General features: G+C 41.5%; 1 protein-coding gene and 1 long non-coding RNA gene across 2 annotated transcripts in view; one reads left to right on the top strand and one right to left on the bottom strand.

Moving 5' to 3' along the window:
• LOC140740517 (uncharacterized) overlaps nt 1-25,556 on the bottom strand; it is a 193,127-nt gene that overhangs the window by 141,954 nt on the left and 25,617 nt on the right. The window lies entirely within an intron of this gene.
• cngb1a (cyclic nucleotide gated channel subunit beta 1a) overlaps nt 1-25,556 on the top strand; it is a 144,899-nt gene that overhangs the window by 105,418 nt on the left and 13,925 nt on the right. The window contains exons 32-39 of the mRNA XM_073069725.1: nt 246-296; nt 2,269-2,355; nt 7,957-8,021; nt 8,795-8,917; nt 11,061-11,202; nt 11,982-12,141; nt 19,750-19,847; nt 25,156-25,239. Of these exons, the coding sequence (XP_072925826.1) occupies nt 246-296; nt 2,269-2,355; nt 7,957-8,021; nt 8,795-8,917; nt 11,061-11,202; nt 11,982-12,141; nt 19,750-19,847; nt 25,156-25,239 (810 nt within the window). The remainder of the gene's footprint in view (nt 1-245; nt 297-2,268; nt 2,356-7,956; nt 8,022-8,794; nt 8,918-11,060; nt 11,203-11,981; nt 12,142-19,749; nt 19,848-25,155; nt 25,240-25,556) is intronic.

Raw genomic sequence — 25,556 nt, 5'->3', positions numbered from 1 at the left:
AATAGGCACATGAATGTGCAGATAGTGGAAGGATATGGACATTATGTAGGTAGAGGGGATTAGTTGTGTTGGATATTTGCTCGCTAATTTAATTTGTTTGGCACAACGTTGTAGGCCAAAGCACCTGTTCCTGCATTGTTCTATGTTCTGCATTCTAACATTAAACTCCATGCAACTAAACAAGAGTGATACATTCACTGAAACTCTATCTAATGCTGAATAAACTTTGTTCTTCTCTATTTCAGACAGCACGGAAGCTTATGAGAGAAAACTACCTCAAAACCCAGAAATTTAAAGTGAGTTATTACACTGACGGTTCTGAATAGGGTTCACTGCACTGTCCTTCAAAAATAAATAATGACAATCTGCATGAGTGTATTGATGAACAGCTCTTGCCTAGAGTGGTATTGATGTGCTCTGAAAATAGAGTAAGAGTATGTCAACATCACCAGGAGTGCATCTCATGAAAGCTGGATAAATGTATGACGGAGAAGGTTCTGCCAAGGTCATTGAAGGGAGGAGATGGGGAAGAGGCACATGTGGATCAAACACCACACAATCCAAAAGGCCTTTATCCACAATGTAAACTTTAAGTATCCCCAGCTGCTGTTAGAGCCACTCATGTGCACAGTAATCATATGTAGAACTCTTAAACAGTTTATTAGTCCTAGCTTTGCTCCCTGGTCATTTCTACCCATCATAGTTTCCCTATTAGTTCTGTTGAGCACTAGGTCCATATTCCGCTCCAGCATCTCACGTGGATACCAATGAGGATTTTTAAGTAAGCAGTAACAATGGAACAACACACTCAGTTATGCTGCCACCTCAGTAAAATTACCGGTACACCTCTCACACTGGCATTTAATGAGTTTAAGCAGTTATTAGGCAAATATAAAAAGGATCACTGAATAAGAAATTTTGTCAGATTTGGTGGTTAAGTTTGTCCAGATGAGCAGTTCTTTAGTTGTTGCTGCACCTTGCCCTGCAACATTCCTCACCCCATCATCATTTATCCCCCTCTCTAGCATCACTGCCTCAGAAGGCAGTGGAAGCCAATTCTCTGGATGCTTTCAAAAAAGAGTTAGATAGAGCTCTTAAAGATAGTGGAGTCAAGGGATATGGGGAGAAGGCAGGAATGGGGTACTGATAGTGGATGATCAGCCATGATCACAGTGAATGGTGGTGCTGGCTTGAAAGGCTGAATGGCCACCTCCTGCACCTATTGTCTATTGTCTATTATCACCTCTCCTCATCAACTCTTGTGGAGTTGGTGTCTCACTGCTCCAGTGACTCAGGTTCAATCCCGGACATCCGACACTGTGCTTTCACTCCCTTATATAAGCTCATCCATTTTCTTCCTGTTACCACGTGGCTTTTCCCTGATACTCTGCTTTCCTCCCATATCCCAAAGATATGCAGTCTAATAAACTAATTGCACACAATAAATTATTGTTTTGTGTAAGTGAAATATCAGGGAAATTTTTGGGAATGAATAGGTTACAGTGAAAGTTTGTGTTTGTTCTATGAACCACAATAGATGCAATGGTCTGAAATGCCCATAAAACCATAAGACATAGGAAAAAATTAGGCTGTCCAGTCTATTGAGTCTGCTCCATCATTCAATCATAGCTGATTTATTTTCCCTCTCAACCCATTCTCCTGCCTTCTCCCCAAAACCTTTGATGCCCATACTAATTAAGTACCTATCAACCACCGTGTTAAATATGGCAACGAATTCCTCAGACGGCCTCCTTCTATGTCATAATATGGAAAATATGAAAATATAGTAAATCTACTGACAGCTTCAACAAATGCAGTGAAGTGGAAAATATTTAGTTAGGGAATATTACCTGAGGTGTTTAATGATTAAACTATTTTAATATATACTGTATGAACATCCACTTAGTTAACAGTGGCTCTTTAATCCATTCTGGAAGTGGATCTCAGAAGAAAGGTATAAGTTATCTGATGTCTACCTTTGGTCTTTTCACCATCGTTTCAATCAAGCTCCCAAAGACTTTACAGATTTCTCACATAATATCCTTCATCTGACCATCTTCATCATCATATCACCCTCACAGTTATTCAGCAGGGTGAATTGGTCCTCCATTGTTCTGTTGCTGGTGAAGAAATATGTTTTCCAGAATCACTAGGCTGAGGGGTTGCATTTCATTGAACAATCGAAGCTCTGATGAATTTTAATATGCAAGGAATCTTTGAAAATTAATAAAACCAATAAAAATATAATCACTTTAATTCTGTTTCCAGATGGACTTGGTGTCCCTTTTGCCTTTGGATATTTTGTACCTTAAACTAGGTTTCAGAGTATTGCTGAGAGTTCCACGCCTCTTGAAGGTAAGTGTGCTTGAAATTTTCAATCCTCAGTGAAATTATACCCAGAATTTGAAGCGTACTCGATCAAAGTCACCATAGATACAGATTTACACGGTCAGTAACTCAAGGTAGAGTATTCTTATCAGCAGTGCCTGAGTACAACTAGAAATCAGTTAGAAAGGAATAGAATCAAACTTTGCTTCATGTAACACATGTGAGAACCTTAAAACACTTTTCAGCCAAATAACTATTGTTATGTAGCCAATACTGTAAGTTAAGAAATTTGATATTCAGTTTGAGCAAAACTGGCTTCTATGGCTGCTTAGTACAGGGACAAATTCATCCTTAGCTGAACTCTTTCAAAGCACAGGCAGAGACGAAATGTCTAGCTTTCACAGTGAACTAGAGAGGCTGAGCACTCCTGTAAGTGGAAATTTGTTGCCCACTGTATAGTCAATGAGCAAAAGGCTTCCTTCACCTACTCCTGAAACAGGTTGTTAGTAAACACTTGCAAAATGCACAAACTGCAGTAGCAGGCACAAAATGCTGAAGGAACTCAACAGGTCAGGCAGTACCTATGGAAACAAATAAACAATCAATGTTTTGGGGTGAGTCCCTTCTTCAAGTCTGGAAAGGAAGGAGAACAATGCCAGAATAAAAAGGTGAGGGGAGGAGAAGGTGAAAAGTGAAGCCAGGTGGGTGGGAAAGGTAAAGGGCTGGACAAGAAGGGATCTGATAGGAGAGGAGTGTGGGAGAAATGGAAGGTGGGGGGGGGGCAGGGGAGGTGAGGAGAAGAGTTAAGAGATCAGAGTGGGGAATAGAAGAAGAAGGAAGGGAGAGGGAGTAAAATTTACTGGAAGGAGGAATCGTGCTCATGCCATCTGTTTGGAGGCTACCTAGATGGAATCTGAGGTGATGCTCCTACACCCTGAGAGTGGCCTCATTGTGGCAAAAGAGGAGGCCATGGACTGACATGTTACAATGGAAATTGGGATAGGAATTAAAATGGTTGGCCACCAGGAACTTCCGCTTTTGATGGAATGAGCGAAGGTGCTTGACAAATCGGTCCCCCACCGATGTAGAGGAGGTCACATCAGAAGCACTGATAAATGACCCTAACAGATTTGCAGGTGAAGTGTTGCTTCACCTGGAAGGACTGTTTGAGCCCCTGCATAGAACTGATGGAGAAGGTGAATGGGCAGGCGTAACACTATAGCCACTTGCAGGAGGGAGATTAATGGGAAGGGATGAATGGACAAGGGAATCATGGAAGGAGCAATCCCCGAAGAAAGCAGAGAGTTGGGGGGGCGGGTAAAGATGTGTTTGGTGGTAGGATCCCAGAGAATGATGTGGTGGATGTGAAGGCTCATGGAGTGGTAGGTAAGGCCACAAAGAACTCTATCCCTGTCAAGTGGCAGGAAGATGGGGTGAGTATAGATGTCCGGGAAACAGAGGAGATATAGATGAAGGCAGCGTTAATGATAGCAGAGGGGAAACCCCGTTATCTGAAGGAGGAGGACATCTCTGAGGTCCTGGAAAGGAAAACCTAATCCTGAGAATAGATATGGTGGGAACAAAGGAACTGAGAAAAGGGAATAGCATTTTTACAAGAGACAGTATAGGAAAAGGTATAATCAAGATAGCCATGGGAATCGGTAGGTTTATAAAAGATGTTGGTAGACAGTTTGTCTCCTGAGATGGAGACAGAGATTTCGCAAAAGAGGGAGAGAGCTGTCAGAAATAGACGAAGTAAATTTAAGAGCAGGGTGGAAGTTGGAGACAAAGTTGTTGATATTGACAAACTCATCATGGGTGGATGAGGCAACACCAATGCAGTCGTCAATGTAGTACGGGAAGAGTTAGTGAGCATTATCAGGGAAGAATTGCAACATGGACTGTTCTATATAGACAACGGAAAGGCAGGCATAGCTGGGGGGGGGGCATGTGGGTGCCTATGGCTGCCCATTGAGTCTGGAGAGAAAGTGAGAGGAGCCGAAAGAGAAATTGTTGAGGGTGAGCACCAGTTCTGCCAGATGGAGGAGGGTGGTGGTGAAGGGGAACTGGCTGGATTTTTTGTTGAGAAAGAAGCAAAAAGTTTTAAGGCCTGCATTAGGTCCCCACTTCCACATTATCACCTCAGCACCTGGGAATAAAAGCACCTTTTATTGTGATTACATAGAAAATTATGTCATTATGTTTGCCTCTATTATTGACGCCAGAAGTTCCCACATCCAATTTCCTTCCCTACCATGGACCTGATCGCCAGGTCCCAGCCGGCCTTCCAAGTCTGAACCCATACACAGTCTCTTTTGACCTCAAATCTTCTATGGCTCCATGACATCCATAATATCCATCCTGGTCACAAGGTGTTGAATCATTGTGGATAGAGCTAAGGAATGCAAGGGTAAAAAGACGTTGATGGGAGTTGTATACAGACCCCCAAACAGTTGTAAGGATTGGGAAGCTTTTAAAAACCAACAGAAGGCAACTTAAAAAAGGCATTAAGAAGGTAAAGGTGGAATACGAAATAGGCTAGCCAGTAACATTAAAGAGAACACCAGAAGTCTCTTCAGATACACAAATTGTAAAATAGAGGCGAGAATGGGTATCATATCACTGGAAAATAATTCTGGAGTGGTAGTAATGGGGGACAATGAAATAGCGGATGAACTGAAAAAGAATTTTGCGTTAGTTTTCACTGTGGAAGACACTAGCAGTATGGTAGAAGTTCCAGGTGTCAGGAGTCATGAAGTGTGTGAAGTTACCATAACTAGAGAGAAGGTTCTTGGGAAACTGAAAGGTCTGAAGTTAGATAAATCATCTGGACCAGATGGTGTACACCCCAGAGTTCTAAAAGAGGTGTCTGAAGACACCGTGTAGGCATTAGTAATGATCTTTTAGGAATCATTAGATTCTGGAATGGTTCCAGAAGACTGGAAAATTGCAAATGTCACTTCCCTCTTCAAGAAGGGAGAGAGGCAGAAAAAAGGAAATTACAGGCTAGTTAGTCTAATATCAGTGGTTGGGAAGATGTTGGAGTCGATTACTAAGGATGAGGTCTCAGGGTACTTGGAGGCACATGATAAAATAGGCCATAGTCAGCATGGTTTCCTCAAGGGAAAATCTTGTCTGACAAATCCGTTAGAACTCTTTGAAGAAATAAAAAGCAGGATAAACAAAGGAGAAGCATTGAGCTTGTGTACTTGGATTTTCAGAAGGCCTTTGACAGGGTACCACACATGAGGCTGCTTAACAAGCTACGAGCCCATGGTATTACAGGAAAGATTCTAGCATGGATAAAGCAGTGACTGATTAGCAGAAGGCAAAGAGTGGGAATAAAGGGAGTCTTTTCTGTTTGGCTGTTGGTGACTAGTGGTGTTCCACAGGGGTATGTGGTGGTGGGACTAATTTTCTTTACATTGTTTGTCTGTGATTTGGATTATGAAATTGATGGTTTTGTTGCAAAGTTTGCAGACAATATGAAAATAGATGGAGGGGCAGGTAATTTTGAGGAAGAAGAGAGGCCACAGAAGGACTTAAACAGATTAGGAGAATGGGCAATGAAATGGCAGATGGAATACAGTGTCTGGAAGTTTATGGTCATGCATTTTGGTAGAAGAAATTAAAGAGTTGACTATTTTTTAAATGGAGAAAAAATACAATAGAATGGAGGGACAAAGGGACTAGGGAGTCCTTGTGTAGGATTCCCTAAAGGTTAATTTGCAGGTTGAGTCTGTGGTGAGGAAGGCGAATGTGATGTTAGCATTAATTTCAAGAGGACTGGAACATAAAAGCAAGGATGTAATGTTGAGGCTCCGTAAAGCACTGGTAGGCCTCACTTGGAGTATTGTGAGCAGTTTTGGGCCCCATATCTTAGAAAGAATGGGCTGAATCTGGAGAGGGTTCAAAGGAGGTTCACGAAAATGATTCCAGGATTGAATGGCTTATCATATTAAGAGCATCTGATGGCTCTGAGCCTGTATTTACTGGAATTCAGAATACTGAGGGGTGACCTCATTGAAACATTTTGAACGGTGAAAGGCCTTGATAGAGTGGGTGTGGAGAGGATGTTTCCTATGTTGGGAGAGTCTAAGACCAAAGGACACAGCCTCAGGATAGAGAGGCGTACCTTCAGAATGGAGATGAAGAGGAATTTCTATAACCAGACAATGGTGAATCTGTGGATGCTTTGCCACAGGCAGCTGTAGAGGCCAAGTCTCTATGTATATTTAAGGCAGAAATTGATAGGTTCTTGATCGGTCAGAGTATGAAGGAATACGGGGAAAAGGCAGGAGATTGGGGCTGAGAGAGAAAATGGATGAAATGGCAGAGCAGACTTGATGGGCCTAATTCTGTTTATGATCTTATAAACTCAAAGCTTCATTGGTCCCAATTACCTGCCTGAAACCAGGTCATTCTTTCCCCCCCCCCATCCATATACCCAGAAATCCAATTCAACCCTCCCCAACTAACACTGTCTGAAGACTGGACTCCACTCCCTCCTTCACTAACACTCTCTAAATCCCTCATCCCTCTTTCATCCTGTGCCAATTGATCCAAAGTCTGAACCCTTGTTGAGTCCATGACAAAAATATCAAACAACTTGACCATCAGCCCTCAAGTTCATACCATCTGACCGAAGATCCTGATTCTATCCATTACATGTCAAAAACATTTGATCCTCTCTTTCCCAGACAGGAAATGTACCTCTCCCATTTTCACTATAGTAAATCCAAGAACCCAGCCTGATGACACATCCAAAGGATTACAGATTTGATGCTAATACTGCAAACAGCTTTCTCCTGCAGCACTGTTCTCCATAAAGCTGAGATCTTAGATCATTATCTCAGCTGCTCAGACCTTTCCATTTATGATAATCCTGCATTAGATGGCTGATAAGTGTGGACACCTGTAAATTTACCCCTAGAATCTTACAATAGAAAAAGCCTGATTAGTTCCACACCTCAATATTTCCCCAGAGGCCTGCAATATTTTCCTTTACAAGAATATTTCTAATTTCCTTCTAATACTTAACACAAGCAATCTTTTACACAGTTCATTCTAGCTCATAGCAACTTGACTAGATTTGACAAAGGATAGCGCTGGTTAAGTTGATGATATAAGTTCTCCTTTTGAAAGATTCTGAATTGCATTTTGTTTAATCTATAAAATACTTGGCATTGTGATTGAATAGTACAAGTGAATGGTACTTTCTGTGTAGTATTATAAACATGAGATTATTTATTTATTAAGAGATCCAGCATGAATAGGCCCTCTCAGCCCTTTGAGCCTACTGCTCAGTAACCCACGACAACCTCAATTTAACCTAATCTAATCACAGGACAATTTACAATGACCAATTAACCTAACCTATACGTCTTTGGACTGTGAGAAGAAACTGGAGCACCTGGAGAAAACCCACGCATTCCACAGGAAGGACCTACAGAGACTCCTTACAGAGGATGCTGGGATTGAACTCTGAACTCCAATGCCCCAAGCTGTATTGGTGTTGCCCTAACCACTACACTACCATGCTGTCCACGGTATATTAAATATATTACATTTTCAGAGTAAAGTTTATGGTGGCATTACTGAATCTGTTCCAATAATCTTTTGTAACAGTACATGACCTTTCTTGAATTTAATGATCGACTGGAAGCAATAATGAGCAAGGCTTATATTTACAGGTGAGTAAAACTGTTTCACTGCTCAGATAAACTTGTAATTATACATTGAGAGTCCATATTGTACAACTCATTGACACTCAGAAATTCTAGTTCCGTTCTGTGAAACAGTGATGACCTTCTCATGTCTTTACTGTTCCCTTTAATCTTTACCTATCTTTAACATAATGACAAGCAGGGATTAACACCTTTAAACATAATTGAGCACTTGGCCCCTTTAAGCACAGTTATATAAAGGCACTGGCCCTATAATTACATTGATGTTCAAATACAATTCCCTTTAACACTGATAATTAGATGTTTAAACAGGTACTCAAAATATTTCTTCCCTTCTCAGACACTGTCTTCTTTAAACTGAGTACAAAGCTGTCCCTCTGCTGCAGTTGATATTATCAGGGTACTTTTTTGATACTTGGGGTAGCTCCAAGGTTTACGTGAAACATGTACAGTTCAATCTTCTCTCATATCGATGCCCAGAGATGCAGCTGTAGCTTATTTTGAATGAAGGGTAGGAAGATCAGAAACATGGACACAAAACCCAAGCAGTGTGGTTTCCTAAAAAGAAATTGAACTCCCTCACGGATCACCGAACTCTAGAAACACAGTTACAGATTCTTCACTCTAAGAATCAAAATGTTCAAGAAAGGGAACTCACCTACTCGCTAATTGCTGGTGAATTGTTGAAAATGCATATAACAATCTTCATTACTCAAAAAAAACCCAATCCAGATCTATTCAATTACATTGCAAGTAAATTAATGCTTTGTGTTTTACAGAGTGATAAGGACGACAATATACTTACTGTATAGTCTCCACATAAATAGTTGTCTATACTATTGGGCATCTGACTATGAGGGCATTGGATCCACAAAGTGGGTTTATGATGGTGAGGGGAACAGGTGGGTTTGATTGTCAGATCTGATTTGATGCTTTTTCTGAGTTTCCTGTTTGATCTGTTTGTATTTATATATAGTCCAGATAGACAATAGACAATAGGTGCAGAAGTAGACCATTCGGCCCTTCGAGCCTGCACCGCCATTTTGAGATCATGGCTGATCATCTACTATCAATACCCGGTTCCTGCCTTGTCCCCATATCCCTTGATTCTCCTATCCATAAGATACCTATCTAGCTCCTTCTTGAAAGCATCCAGAGAATTGGCCTCCACTGCCTTCTGAGGCAGTGCATTCCACACCCCCACAACTCTCTGGGAGAAGAAGGGTCTTGTCCTGAGACATTGACTATTTATTCCTCTCCATAGATGCTGCCTGACCTGCTGAGTTCTTCTAGCACTTTCTATGTGTTTCTTGTATGTATACATGCCAGACTCTCCACCCAAACTACACCAGTGATCAATTGTTTGAAATAGAAACTCTGTCCAAAACAGTTTGCATCTGATAAGGCAAGAAAATTTCTGGAAATGCTCAGCAGGTCAGACAGGAGCTGTCAAGAGAGAAGTAATTAACACCAGCAGAATGGACTGAAAGAGGCAAATCCTGTTAGAGAGGAGAGCAGATTTGCTTCAGTTGGGAATTTCTGGAACACAAGTGACAGTTAACTCAAAAAATAACCCAAAAGCAAACAACAAAAATGCTGGAATCTGAAGAATAAACAGGAAATGTAAGAAGTATCTGTGGAGAGAGAAAGTCAACTTTTCACTAGAACTGCTTCTATAAATAGCTTCACTCCCACAATTTCCTGTAGAAAATCATAATATTTCCTTCCTGTGTGGACCTTAACTTGTTGATCCTATTAAATTTGTCCTGAGTCATGTGCACTAAATACATAATATAAAAGCTTTTTACATGCTCCATCTCCAAAATTTGGAACTATTGATTTTAATGAACCCCAAACTTTGGAAACTGAAAATTCAGAGGACTATGTTAACATTTTCAAGCAGTGTCTCAGTGGGACTACACATGGATCTGCCTCAGAGAGTGATGTATTCATGTCCCGTTCCAGAGACTGAGTATAGGATCAGCACTCCAACCCTAATGCCATGCTGTCATTTGGATGAGATGTTAAATAATGAACCGGTATGCCTGAGTTAACTGTAAATGATCTAAGGTCACCTTTTTCAAGAACAGCAGGAGAGTGCATCTGAATGTTGTGGCTAATATTCCGGTCATTATCTTGCAACAGCCTCTGGAGCCTTACTCTGCACAAATTAGCAGTCATAATTCACACATTCCAAACAGGGGAACATTCTTTATGTAGTTCAGAAGTTGCAAAGTGTTTTTGGAAATCTTTGTTTGTTCATCATCTGCTGTGTCATATGACATAGACAATCATGGTTTTTCCGTGACTAAGATTGTTGTTGGCAAATTTTTCTACAGGAGAGGTTTACCATTGCCTTCTTCTGGGCAGTGTATTTACAAGATAGGTGACCCCAGCCATTATCAATACTCTTCAGAAATTGGCTGCCTGGCATCAGTGGTCACATAACCTGGACGTGACACACACCAGATGCTCATACGACCATCTTCCACCTGCTCCAAAGGCTTCATGTGACCCCAATCGAGAAGCTAAGCAGATACTACATTTTGCCCAAGGGTGACCTACAGGCTAGTGGAGGGAAGGAGTGTCTTACACCTCATTTGGTAGAGTTGTATCTCCACCCCACCACCCATTGGAATTAATAAGGATGTTAAAAGTTCATTACCAAGTCAGAGTAAGATGTTACCCATGAAATCCTAATCTCTTGATGCCCACAGCAAGACTCAAAATCACTGATGGCCACTTGGGTGACCTATCAGGTCTATATATACCACAGAGCCATGGATCAGTTAGTGTACACACCTTCAGGATAAACATCCACCTGGGGAATAACAATACAAGAATGATAGCGATCAAAATTGTTCCTAACTCTTTGTCTGAAGTGTTTCTTGAACACCCTGAATTTTGCTTTGCCCCCTTGTTCTGGACTTGTCCACCAGATGTTGCAATTTCTTTCTTTTTAATCTAAGTACATAATCAGTAGTTAAGATTACTTACTACCTGAAACCTGAGGTTTTAAACATTCTGCATCTTCTTTCCTTGCAGTTATATGAGGTGCTATTACTGGGCTGTGAAGACTCTGATTACAATCGGAGGGCTACCTGACCCAGAGACAGTGTTTGAAATTTTCTTTCAGCTTGTCAACTACTTCATGGGAGTCCTCATCTTCTCTATCATGATCGGCCAGGTACGGACCTAACTACTGAAAGGGAAGGAAATGGCAAATGTTGTAAATCTAAATGCATCTGAAAAGATAGGTTAGGTAATGTGCTCAGTGTTCTCCTTCATTAGGACTGAAGTGTACCATCTTTGTTTCAAGACCAAGTAGACTTCATTGTAATATTTTACTTCAGTCTAGGTCATAGACTATAGATATTTTACCTTTACTTTAGTCTAGATCATAGCACAAGAGATCCCAGGAGATCAGCAGTTTCTGAGACACTCAAACGTGCTGTGGCTGAATGGATAGAATTCATAAAGGATGAAAGATGTACAAAATCCTGTCTACTATTACAGAGAAATGTGACTGGATTTAATAAACTGGAGAAAAGGCGATTAAATTAACAAGTTACCTCCTCACCTCACTGGTGACTCATTGCAACAGCAAAGGTTGAAAAGGAAGTCATCACTCATTGGCACTGAATGTTGCAAGTGAGAACCACAATTTAGGAAGAAAAATTACGATAAAAGTGGAGGCTTTTTTTTAAAAAAGCAGCAACTTTCATTTCTGTCTAACCATTTTGACTACAGCTAGAAGATGATAAGTTTTTAATTACCCTCAGCACTACTGTATCCATTATTTTCTTAGCACACTGACATGCTTGTCTTCTATATTTTCTGACTGATCTTTGTGCTACTGTTGTACATTTGAAATTGAATATTTTCTGTAATTGAGGATTTGTCTAAAACTGAATATGGATATCCACAGCAGTAATGGTGAAAATCCAGAGTATTTTTGTCTCGTAGATGAGAGATGTGGTGGGTGCAGCTACTGCGGGACAGACTTACTATCGAACCTGTATGGATAACACCGTGAGATACATGAACTTGTACAAAATTCCTCGAGGTGTCCAGACGCGGGTGCGGAAGTGGTATGAATTTACCTGGGAGTCACAAGGAATGTTGGGTATGTCTAATGTATTTACCTGCAGTCCTGAGTTGTAGTCCTACAACCAGCATAGGTGAATGGATATTGTAAACTCGGTGGGCACATTATGTGGCATCTCCTGTACCTAATAAAGTGTCCACTGAGAGTATGTTCATGGTCTTCTGCTGCAGTAGCCCTTCCGCTTCATGGTTCAATGTGTTGTGCATTCAGAGATGCTCTCCTGCACACCACTGTGTAACACATGGTTACTTGAGTTACTGTTGCCTTTCTGTCAACTTGAACAAGCCTGGAATTCTCCTCTCACATCTCTCATTAACAGAGAAGTGCAACTCACAGGAGTTCCTCACACCATTCTCTGTGAACTCTAGAGACTGTAATATGTGAAAATCCCAGGAGATCAGCAGTTTCTGAGACACTCAAACCACCCTGTTTGACACAAACAATCATTCCATAGTCAAAATCACTTTGATCATATTTCTTCCCCATTCTGATGTTTGGGCTGAACAAAAACTGAACCTTTTGACCATAGAGTCAGAGATTCATAGAACACTACTGCACAGAAACAGATCATTTGGCCCATCTAGTCTATGCTGAACTCTTAATCTGCCTGGTCCCATGGACTTGCATGCAAATCATAGCCCTTTATACCCCTCCCATCCATGTACCTATTCAGTTTTTCTCTTAAGTGCTGACATTGAACCCTAAACCATCACTTCCATCAACAGCTCATTCCACAATCTCACCCGTTTCTGAGTGAAGAAGTTCCCCCTTCACGTGCCCCCAAACAGTTCACCATTCACCTTTAACCCATGACCTCTAGTTCTAGTCTCACCTAACTTCAGTGGAAAGAGTTTGCTTGCATTTACTCTATCTGTACCCCTCATAATTTTATATATTTTTATCAAATCTCCCTTCATTCTCCTAAACTCTAGGGAATATAGTTCTAACCTATTCAACCTTTCCCTATAACTCAGGTCCTCAAGTCCTGGCAACATCCTTGTAATTTTTCTCTGCACTCTTTCAATTTCAGTACTTGTATGCATTGAAATGTTGCCATCTGTTTGGCTGACAAGACATTCGTATTAATAAGCAAGTGTACATCTGTGCCTAATTAAGACTTAAATAAGACATAGGGGCAGAAATAAATAATAAAGTGCCCGCTGGGCATATGTTTAATCCTTGGGGTTAAGCTGTATGTCTGCTGTACTTTTTAACCATTAAGAAGGCTGGATTCTACAGACCATGATCTTTAAAACTATTGTTAGGTCATATAAGAGAAATGTCCTGTTATATCTACATGGATTGCCAAAGCTTTCAGGTTTTCCATTGTTTCTATAGTAGGTGCAGGAGACCAAAAGTTGTCCCTGGGTATTTCAGTTTGGGACTGGTTCCATGAGATCATGTGAATAACAGAATTTCTCTCCAATTCTTAGAAAGCAAATGATCATTCAGAGATATAAAGATCAGACAGGGTAGATGACTGTGCTTTAGAGATTCCTGGTGGTCAGGAAGCCACCAAAGGCAGACTGATGGAAGAGGACAGTTAATACGGATTTTAAAAATTAGTGATTTTTGTGGCACTTTCATCTCTAATCTTTCATAGACTCTTAACTATGGCTAACAAAAATGTTAAGGATTGTGTTAGAGCCATAGAATCATAGAAGATCATCAGACAAAATAACAGACCTGAGGATTAATTTATATTTAAGCAAAGGACAAAGTAATTAAGAGAGTAATAATAGAGTATGAGAGTAAACTTGGAGGGAACCTAAAAGTGGACTCTAAAAACTTGCAAAAATATGTAAAAAGAAAAAGATTAATAAAATTAAGTGTGGGTCTTCTACAGTCAGCAATGGATGAAATAGTAGAGTCATAAAATACTTTGGTTTTGCCATCAATGAATTGGACAGAGGTACCTTTCTAGATGTGTGAGGGAAACAAGGATCTAATGAAGGTGATGGATAAAAGGAAATTGTTTTGAAGAGATTAAGAGCTTGGCCACAGAAGGCAGAGGGTGGGAGTAGATGGAGTGTATTCTACTTGGAGATTGGTGACCAGTGGTGTTCTGCAAGGATCTGCTCTGGGACCCCTGCTCTTTGTAATTTTTATAAAAGTCTTGGATGAGGAAGTGGAAGGGTGGGTTAGTAAGTTTGCAGATGACACAGTCAGTGGTGTTGTGGATAGTGTAGAAGGTTGTCATAGTTTACAATGGCTCACTGACAGGATGCAGAGCTGGGCTGAGGAGTGGCAGATGGAGTTCAATCCTGAGAAAGGTGAAGTGATACTCTTTGAAAGGTCAAATTTGAAACAGGATACAAGGTTAATGACAGGATTCTTGACAGTGTGGAGAAACAGAAGGATCTTGGGATCTACATTCATAGATCCATAGTTGCCCCACAAGTTGATAGGGTAAGGTGTGTGATGTATTGGCTTTCAATCTTCAAGGAATTGGGTTCAAGATCTGCAAGGTAATGTTTCAGCTCTATAAAACCCTAGTTAGGCCACACTTGGAATATTGTGTTTTGTTCTGGTCACCTCATTATAGGAAGGATGTGGAAGCTTTAGAGAGGGTGCAGAGGAAATTTTCCAGGATGCTGCCTAGATTAGAGAGCATATCTTATGAGGACAGATTGTGCAACCTAGGGCTTTTCCCTTTAGAGTGAAAGAGGATGAAAGGTGCCTTGATAGAGGTGAACAAAATGATATGAGTCATAGATAAAGTGGAGAGCCAGAAACGTTTTCCTAGGGCCTAAATAGCTAGTTGTTCATAACGTTTAGCTAGAACATAGAACAGTACAGTACAGGTGCAGGCTATTTGATCCACAATGTTATGCTGAACTGGCTAAAAAGTAAATCAAAAACACCAAAACACTAATCACACAACATCCATATCCCTCCATCTTACTCATGTTCATGTGCCTATCCAAATGTCTCTTAAAAGCCTCTGATGTATTTGCCTCTACCACCATACCAGACAGTGCACTCCAGGCATCCACCACTCTCTGAGTAAAAAACTTACCCTGCACATCCCCTTTGAACCTACCCCTCTGGTATAATACATTTCTACCCTGGGAAACAGATATTCCCCATCTACTCTACCTATGCCTCTCATAATCTTATAAACCTCCATCAGATCTCTCCGCCACCTCTGCTGCTCCAAAGAAAGCGACACAAGTTTGTCCAATCTCTCATGATAGCACAAGCCCTCTAAACCAGGCAGCATCCTGGTAAACCTCTTCTGCACCCCCTCCAAAGTCTCAACCTCCTTCCTATAAGTGGGGCAACCAGAACTGTATGCAATATTCCAGATGTGACCTCACCAAAGTTTTATAAGGTTGCAACATAACCTCTTGACTTTTGAAAATGCCTCGACTAACAAAAGCAAGCATTCCATTAGCCTTCTAATGATTATATACATGATTAAGGAGAGAACAGAATGTAATATCCTAAAATTTGCTGATGATATTAAACTAGGTGAGACTGTGAATTTTGAGGAAAATGCATAGAGGTTTGAAGGCAACACAGATTGAGATTCAAATTCAGATTTAATTATCACACATACATTGAAATGTGTTATTTGCATTAACAACCAACACAACCTAAGAGTGTGATGGAGGTAGCCTGTAGGTGTTGTCACACATTCTGGTGCCAACATAGTATGCCCACAATGTTCATCAGAACAACATAAGCCAAACATAAACATACAGTAAGCAAAACCCAAACAGCAAAAGAAGCCCCACCCTCCCACCCACCTACCCACTTATACACTACAACCCCAGGACAGGCATTCTCTGGGCCTCCGACCTCCAGTCCTTGCCCAGATTTGCAGACTTGCATACACTGAGCCTCTGACTTCCGGGCTATCCGACCCAGAGGCTTCGACCTTTGGGCCTCGACCTCTGGACTCGGTGACCTCAGCCTTCAGCTTTTGAACTTTGACCTCTGGGATCACTGATCTCTGGGCTCCGAAAAGGTGCAGAAGCATGGTAGATGCAATATAATGTGGATATAAAGTCACCTACTTCACTGGGAAAGAGAAAGGTGGCACTTAGTCTAAATAGTGTTATTTTGGGAAGTGCTGATGTGCAAAGATATCAGGGGGCTCTAGTAAACCAAACAGTTAAGAAACTTTTCATCATCCTTCAAAAAGAGTGACCCATATCCTGAGACCACGTGCTCTTATTTTAGACTCTCCATCCATAAAAAATAACCAGCCTCTTTCCACATTGTCCAACTCCTGAAGAATTTTGTGTGTTCACAGAGCACTGCCAATTTCATTTGATCTGTCCCTAAAAGACAATCTTCCTGTGCCAACAAATAATGTAATGCAGTGTATTTGACTGCATGGCATATTGTTCTGTAGGTAAGGAAATAATATAACGTACTGTACAACAGGTTAATGTCGTAATGGTTAAGTTAATAGAATAGCAGCCACAGCACTTGGCAATTGACCAAGAAACATGTTCAATGTCCCACATTGGTGGTTCATCTCTCTGGCGGAATCCTATTTCTATCTTAGTTCTTCATTGTGTCTCCAGATGAACTTAGCTGTGTGGCACAGTGGCACCAAAGGTTGTGCAGCTAACCTATAGCTCCAGCAAAGTGGCTTCATTGCTGACTTACAGGGCAGTTCATGGGGTTTGTGTGTTTTTTACAAGTTCTCTAATTTCTACTCTCTTCACAAAAGTGCCCTGGTTGTAATGTTATTTGGCTCCATCATTATCATTCAATACTGTGGCTAATTATTTTAATTGCCCTTGCAGAGGAGGCTGATAACGTTCATATAACAGAGATTAGGTCACAGGAAATCAGCAAGGGAATGAGTTTGACAGGATTGCTCTGAGAGCTGACATAATAAGCCAAATAAGCCAATCCTCCTTTGCTATGAGGATTGAGATATGAGAAATGCAAATAGAAACAAAATTGAGGCTCAATAATGATATTGAGCCTCAGCTTTTTTTTTACAGCATTGAGTTGTTGTATTTACTGCCCATTACTCTGCTAGTGTTTAGGGCAGCAAGGAAGGTCCTCTATCTCTGTCTGTCCTTGTCCATCTTCCCTATTGTGCCCCAAGTGTGGTCAGGGTCCTCAGTCGTACACAGGTATAGAAAGACTCTTTATTAAAAACACAAAATGTTGGCAGAACTCAGCAGGCCAGACAGCATCTATGGGAGGAGGTAGTGACGACGTTACCTCCTCCCATAGGTGCTGTCTGGCCTGCTGAGTTCTGCCAGCATTTTGTGTTTTTATTTATTTCCAGCATCTGCAGATTCACTTGTGTTGCCTTTAAAGATTCTTCATTGCTGTTTCTGTAACAATTTTTTTTTACCTATCAGGGTTGTTAGCCCTGTGCTGAATCCCTGAACCTGGAGGACCAGTGGCCCACTCTTAGACTGGCCTCTACTTTTTGACCTGTTTGACATGGGTGACCCTCCCAACAGCCAAAGCACAAGGCCCTGATTCCAGTCAACATAGCTCTCTGGGTCATTGAGGCATACACACCTCCAAATCCTTCAACAAGATTGTGGTCATCTTGGAGAACAGGACCGTTGTAAGATCGCTTTTATTCACTATGGAAATCTGCATTATTAGCCAATCCAACCTTCACCTAATTCCAGACCAAACAATTGCCCCGCCTTCACCATTCCTCATCCTCTTTTCCTTCTCTCACCTTATCTCATTACCCACCCATTGCCTCCCTCTGGTGCTCCTCCCCCTTTACTTTCTTTCGTGGCCTTCTGTCTTTTCCTATTAGATGCTGCCCTTCTCCAGCCCCGTATCTCCTTCACCAATCAACTTCCCAGCTCTTTACTTCATCCTCCACCTCCCAGTTTCATCTATCCCCTTGCGTTTCTCTCTCCCCTTCCCTGCCTTCTAAATCTACTCCTCAGCTTTTACTTCTCCAGTCCTGCCGAAGGGTCTCATCCCGAAATGTCGACTGTACTTTTTTTCCATAGATGCTGCCTGGCCTGCTGAGTTCCTCCAGCATTTTGTGTGTGTTCCTTGGATCTCCAGCATCTGCAGATTTTCTCTTATTTGTAATTGCCTGAATTCTTAAATATTTCCTCAGTTTATGGGTAATTAGAGATGGATGATCAATGCTGGCATTATGGACAGTATCTCTATCCTGTTAATGGATTTCCAAAACAAAAAACACCTAAAAAAGGTTCAATTTTATTCCTGAAGAAATAATCATTGAAAATTCTGATTTATGCCTCTAAATGTCTATTGCTAAAATGTTTGGCCCATGGCTTCAATTGTACATGAAATACATGAATTTGTCCTCCAAAATATCTTTGCATATGAGATTTGCCCTGTCTTTCATCATCTGTGTAATTCACATCTCCATTTTTTTAATACTCTGTCCAGCTGTATTTCTGTTGTATACAGTGTATTACTCCAGTCAATGTTTTCTGATCTTTGTTCTTTCTTACCATCACCCACATTGATCCCTTGTCCTAACTTTCTGGTCTTGAATCCTTTCTCTCTACTGCCTTTACCTTACTCTTTACTGTCAGGGCAATTTCACCTTCTTTTTGATTTTGCTTGTCTTCGCTAAAAGTGAATTAACTAGGAATATCACAAACAGAAAAAAATCTGCAGATGTTTGAAATCCAAAGCAACACCAGAAATGCCAGCGGAACTAAGCAGGCCTGGCAGCATCTATGGAAAAGGGTGAACAGTCGTCATCTCGGGCCAAGACCTTTCATCAGGACTGAAAAGGAAGGGGTTAGGAGTCAGATTAAGATGGGAAAGGAGAGGAGGCAGTAGAAGGTGGAAGGTGATGGGTGAGACTGGGAGGGGGAAGGGGTGAATTAAAGAGCTGGGAAGTCAATTGGTGAAAGAGAAAAAGGGCTGGAGAAGAGGGAATCTGCTAGGAGAGGACAGAAGACCATGGAAGAAAGGGAAGGGGGAGGTGCAATAGAGGGAGGTGATGGGCAGGTAAGGAGATAAGGTGAGAGAGGGAAATGGAAATGGGAAATGGTGAAGGGGGGCAAATTATCAGAAGTCTGAGAAGTCAGTGTTCATGCCATCAGGTTGGAGGCTACCCAGGTGGAATATAAGGTGTTGCTCCTCCAACCTGAGTGTGGCCTCATCATGGCAGTAGAAAAGGCCAAGGAGTGACATGTTGGAATAGAAATGGGAAGTAGAATTAAAATGAGTGGTCACAGGAAAATTCCACTTTATTGAGGTGGACAGAAGGAGCTCAATGAAGTGGTCTTCCAATCTGCATCAAATCTCACCAATATACAGGAAGCCACACCTGGAGCACCAGATGCAGCAGATGACCCCAGCTGACTCATCGGTGAAGTGTCACCTCATCTGGGAGGACTGTTAGGGGTCCTGAATGGCATTAAGGGAGAAGATGTATGGCCAGGTGTGACATTTGTTCCACTTGCAAGGATAAGTACCAAGGAATATTTTGTTCCCATCTTTGGTTACTCTACAAAGAGTAGTGCCATAAATAGCTATTAGTTTTCCTATTTTGTTTTAAATATGATGTACATTCAGAAACACCACCATTAAACTAAATTGATGTTTGGCAGTTTAGAAGCAGAATACAAGGCATCATTCAAGATACATTGACATCCAATCTTTCTGACTGAATCCTAATTCTATCTCCAGATGAAACCGAGCTATTGGTACAGCTCCCTGACAAAATGAGACTGGACATCGCCATTGATGTCAACTACAGCATTGTCAATAAAGTCGCACTCTTCCAGGTACGGAGATAGCCAATAGGAACAGGTGTAGAGGGACTGAATAAGGGGGAGTTGGTGTTGTTCCAACCCATGAACACTACCTCACAATCTTTTAATCTCTTTTTACACTATTTATGTCTTATTGTAAATTTATTGGTTTTTTTTTACATATTGCACTGTACTGCTGTCACAAAATAACCAGTGATATCAAACCTGGTTCTGAATCTGATTCAAAAGTACAATGGCAAAAGTCACCTTGATTACTTGAGAGTTAAGATATCTAAATCTCTGTTCAATTCAATCCGAACTGTTTACGTTAGCTAATTTATTCAATGGACGGGGATTATAGCTCTAAAAAAATAGATGAGCTGGTAATGTTTGGGAGGACTGGAGAGCTGGAGGGGCATATTATAAAAGTTCTGGTTTTTTTATACCCAGTAATATAAAGTGCCACAATGCACCCTCACTGTGGTTTAACAGAAGCATGATTCTTTCACCTGTGACAAACTGACTCAGTGAATCTGCTGAATCTCTGTGTGGTTGCAGGCAGGCATGGGCCAGTCAATTTAACATCACTGAATGCTGTTAATGCCATGCTTTTTTTTTGCTTATTTAATTGAGCTTATCACCCCTCCTGAGGCACAGGTCACTGACAGCAGCTCCCCAGAGGCCTCTGTCCTGGGCTAGTCTTCCAAGCTCTCCCCAGGTATTGCCCATCTTCAAAGATCCTTCCTCTCCCAGGGATGAGTTCTTTGGAGCTTCTGTTGACATCTCTATAGCACTGGGTTTTTAACAGGATAGGGCTTGGGACTGTCTGTGGCCAAGACGTGTTTTTCAAATTATTGTTAAATTCGCTCCAAATTTAATTTGTGTAACAGTTTCCCGGGACTCGGGGAAGTTCAGATGAGTTTCAGCATCAGCCCAGGTAGGTTATTAAACATGTCATTGTCCTATCTGAGTAAAATCTCATTTACTGAAACTGCTCCTTGCCGTTCTCTGACAAATGCCTGATAGAGTAGACTGATGTAGATACAGCATTTATCACCAGTGGACAAGGTTAACTTTCAGACAGGGTAGAGTATAGAACATATTTGTTAGCTCATCAGAAAAAGAAGATGACCACAATACATAGCAGTAAGCCAGAGGAGTGGAGAAGGTGCTGAAGAGGAGCCAAAGTTACAGGAACGATATCCCATGTCACATACACAAACAGGTCTCTCAGAAAACTCAAATTGCTTTCTTTGTAAAATTACATAACACTTCAGTGAAAACCTCTTGCAATCAGTTTCAGTTTTCAATCTAACCTTTCTAAATTAAAGTTCCAATGCTATTTTATATAAATGTACCAAATAGGTTGTGCAGTTTTGTACATTTTGTATAAAGGAGATGAGGTGAGGGAATCATCGCACAGTAATCAAAGACCATCCGATAAAAGATCAGAATTAGGCCATTCAGCCCATCGTCTGCTTGCACCAAAGGATTCCAGGACCTTGGATTGTGTGCATCAGCAGCTCTGGTGAGGCTGGAGCTTTCCACTGGAAGATCGTTAAATTTAGGAGGGTATCTTCAGCTTTTTTCTCCAAGCTGATGATTCTTCAGCAGTAGCTGATGCCTGTCTCAGAAACATGACCCTGTGTTATCAAGCGGGTGGATTTTGAACCAGGCCACATACCAACACCTCTGTTTGAGAAGCCAGAGGCATAACAAGTGCAGGCAGGATAGTAGTTCAGGTGGTGGAATGCTCCTCCTTGAGATGTGGGATTTCAGGGTAACTAACAGTCTCCCTGAGGACTGCATCTGCACCCAACTTCATCTCCAGACTGGCAAGGTCAAGGAGCTGGAGCCGAAGTTGGAGCTGGATGTACTCGGGACCATCCTAGAGGCTGAAAACTTCACGGATGTGTCAGACCCAGAGTGAAGGCTTCAGGTAGTAGATGGGTGACCACTAGAGAGTAAACTGTCAGTGCAGGGTTCTCCTGTGGCCATTCCCCTTAGCAACAAGTATACCCCTTTGGATACTAGAGGGGAGGAACATCTATCAGGGCACAGCAGCAACAGCCTGGCCAGTGGCACTGTGGCCAGCTCTGAGGCTCAGCAGGGAAGGGTAAAGTCAGGCAGAGTGGTAGCGACAGGAGGCTTGATAGTTGGGAGACAGACAGGAAATTCTGTGGCCACGAAAGAGAAGCCAGGATTGTGTGTTGCCTCCCAGGGTGCTAGGGTCCAGGGTGTCTCAGAGCAGCCACAGGATTTTCTCAAGACGGAAGGTGAGCAGCCAGAGGTTGTGGTGCACATTGATATAGATAGAAAAAGGCAAGAGGTCCTGCGCAGTGAGTATAGGGAGATAGGGAAGAGGAGGACCTCCAAGGTAATAATCTCTGGATTACTCCCAGTGCCACGTGCTAGTCAGGACAGGAACAGGATGATAATACAGATGAATGAGTGGTTGGGGATCTGGTGTAAGGGGCAGAGTTTCAGATTTCTGGATCATCAGGATCTCTTCTGGGGAAGGTATGACCTGTAATAAAGGAAAGGATTACACCAGAACCCGAGGGGACCAATATCCTTGTGGGCAGGTTTACTAGAGCTATTGGGGAGGGTTTGGCAGGGAGATGGGAACCTGAGTGATAGGACTGAGGATGGGACAGTTGGTATACAAGTGTGTAGTGAGACTGTGAGGATGGACAAGCAAATGATAGGGCAAAATTGCCATCAGTGAGATAAGGTGAAGTGTAACATGAGGTTAAATTGACAAGCGTGATGAATACAAGACTGAAGATATTATAATTGAATGCACACAGTATACAGAATATGATAGATGATCTTATTGTGCAGTTAGAGATCAGCAGGTTCAGTGGTGCTAGAAAGTTTGTGAACCCTGTAGAACTTTCTCTATTGCTGATCAGTCCTAATACTAGATAAAGAGAACCCAATTAAATAAATAACGTTTTCTATAGATATTTCTTAGTCCCCTATTACTACCTCTCCAGCATCATTTTCCAGTGGTCCAATATTCATTCTCACCTCTCTACATATACTCTTTCTATATCTGAGAAAAACTTTTGATTATCCACTTTGATACTTTGATTAGCTTAATTTCATAGTTAGGTAGAGGGGCTCTGTTGATAAAAATGAAATCAAATTCTTAGAAAGAGGTGGCAGAGGATCGGAAGATAAAGAATCCTTGTGGGTAGAGTTAAGAAACTGTAAGGGTAAAAAGACCCTCATGAGAGTTATATACAGACTCCTGAACAGTAGCCAGGATTTGGGATATAAACTTCAATGTGAAATACAGAAGGCATGTAATAAGGGCAATGCTATCAATGCCATGGGGGATTTCAATTAGCAGGGGAATTGGGAAAGTCAGGTTGGTGCTCGATCCCAAGGGAATTTGTAGAATGCCTATGAGATTTTTTGTTAGAGTAGTTTGTGGTTGAGCCCACCAGGGGAAAGGCAATTCTGGATTGGGTGTTATGTAATGCACCAGATTTGATTAGGGAACTTAAGGTAATGGAACCCTTGGGAGACAGTGATCACAATATGATAGAATTTACCATGCATTTGAGAGGTAGAAGATAAAATTAGACGTATCAGTATTACGGTGGAGTAAAGGGAATTACAGAGGCATGAGAAAGGAACTGGCCAAAGTTGATTGGAAGGGACACTAGCATAGATGACAGCACAAAAGCAATGGCTGAAGTTTCTTGGGGACAATTCAGAAGGTGCAGGATTAATATATCCCAAAGATGAAGAAGTATTCTAAAGGGAGGATAAAGCAAACATGGATGACAAGCGAAGTCAAATTCAAAAGCGAAAGAGAGGATATACAATATAGCAAAAACTAATGGGAAGTTGGAGGATTGGAAGCTTTTAAAACCAGCAGAGGGCAACTACAAAAAACATAATGGGAGAAAAGATGAAATGTAAAGTTAAGCTAGCCAAAAATATCAAAGAAGGTGCTTGGAAAGCTGAAAGATTTGAAGTCATCTGGACAAGATGGACCACACCCCAGGATTCTGAAAGAGTAGCTGAAGAGATTGTGGAGGCATTAGTAATGATCTTTCAACAATCAGTAGATTCTGAAATGGTTCTGGAGGACTGGAGAATTGCAAATGTCACTTCACTCTTTGAGAAGGGAGGGAGGCAGAAGAAATGAAATTATAGGCCATTTAGCCTTAATTCAGTGGTTGGGAAGATGTTGGAGTCCATTATTAAGGAGTTTAGGAGACTGGGAGGGGGGAATTCATTGATTCCTGTTGAATATTGAAAGGCCTAGACCCTGTGGATGTGGATAGGATGTTTCCTATAGTGGGGGAGTCTCAGACCAGAGGGCACAATCTCAGAGTAGAGGCACATCCTTTTAGAACAGAGGTGAGAAGGAATTTCTTTGGCCAGTTGTGAATCTGTGGAATTAATTGCCATGCACAGCTGTGGAGGCCAACTCACTGAGTACATTTAAAGTGGAGGTTGATAGGTTCTTGATTAAGGCCTCAAAGGTTACGGGGAGAAGGCAGGAGCATAAGATTGAGAGAGACAATAAATCAGCCCCGATGGAATGGCAGAGCAGACTCATTGGGCTAGATGGCCTAATTCTGCTCCTGTGCCTTATGGTCTTCTCTCTTCAGGCTTCTCAGCAAAGATCAGTGTTTCCCTGGGCTGAAGTTATCACATCCATTGGTGGCAACTCATATTCAGTCCTGACCCTCCCTCATCATTTCTTTCTCATAACTAGGGACCTAAATACAAGTCTGTAAGTAAGTGGTAGTCTGATGACTTCTCAGTATGAGGCTGACTCTGAGACAAACACAAATTACAAAATGTTTGCAAAAAGCACCTGCAGTGGATGAAAGATTGAGAAGATGATGAACTATCCCTATTGTGTGTTCTCATGATAGGTGGGAATGAGGAATTACCCTATGGAGAACAATTAGCATGAGAGGTTGATAGGGGTTGCTCATTGCCATAGGTAGTAGTCCTATAAATTTTACTTATTAAATATCCAGTTCCCTTTTTAAGTGTTACCACAAAATCTGCGAGTTTTCAGATAGTTAATTATTAGAAGCGGGAATGCACTATGTTAAAAGATAATTCTCCTCACCATTTCTTCTTATATTTCCAACCACATTAATTTTCTGTCTTCTGGCTGTTAGTGGAAAAATAAAGTGAATAGCCCTCCATAGCTCTGTACTCCTCTATAAAATCTCCCTTAACCTTGTCTTGATGTCTCATACATCTCCTTTTGATAAGTCTTTCTTTCACTTTGTGAAGTTACAGATGACTATGCAAGGACTGGAAGTGCAATTTTCATTCCATTTGTTTGACTTCTGTACAGGGCTGTGACAGACAGATGGTTTACGACATACTGAAGCGACTCAAGTCAGTTGTGTATCTGCCTGGAGACTACGTTTGTAAGAAGGTAACCTCTAAACTCCCTTTGGATACCTGGCATTCTGACAGGCCATTTGATCCAATGAGTTCACGGTGCTATCTCTGATTAACTCCCATGCCCTCCTGGGTCTTCCTCACAGTCAATCTGTGTCACCCTTGGTTTCTTTCTCCCTCACGTTTATTTAACTTTTCCGCAAGTTCATTCTTTTAACAATTGGAGTAATGTTATTCAGTATGGCCACCAACTCCCCTGCTCTTCTTTTAATAAGGTCTGTTGTATTTATCTGAGGCAGATGATTTCACATCTTCTGTGAAAATCCCCACCTAGACAGGATAACACTCCCT

Source organism: Hemitrygon akajei, chromosome 17, assembly GCF_048418815.1.
Source record: "Hemitrygon akajei chromosome 17, sHemAka1.3, whole genome shotgun sequence".
Classification (NCBI taxonomy): domain Eukaryota; kingdom Metazoa; phylum Chordata; class Chondrichthyes; order Myliobatiformes; family Dasyatidae; genus Hemitrygon; species Hemitrygon akajei.
The sequence above is the reverse complement of the archived record's forward strand: the minus strand, read 5'-3'. Positions and strand labels throughout refer to the sequence as shown.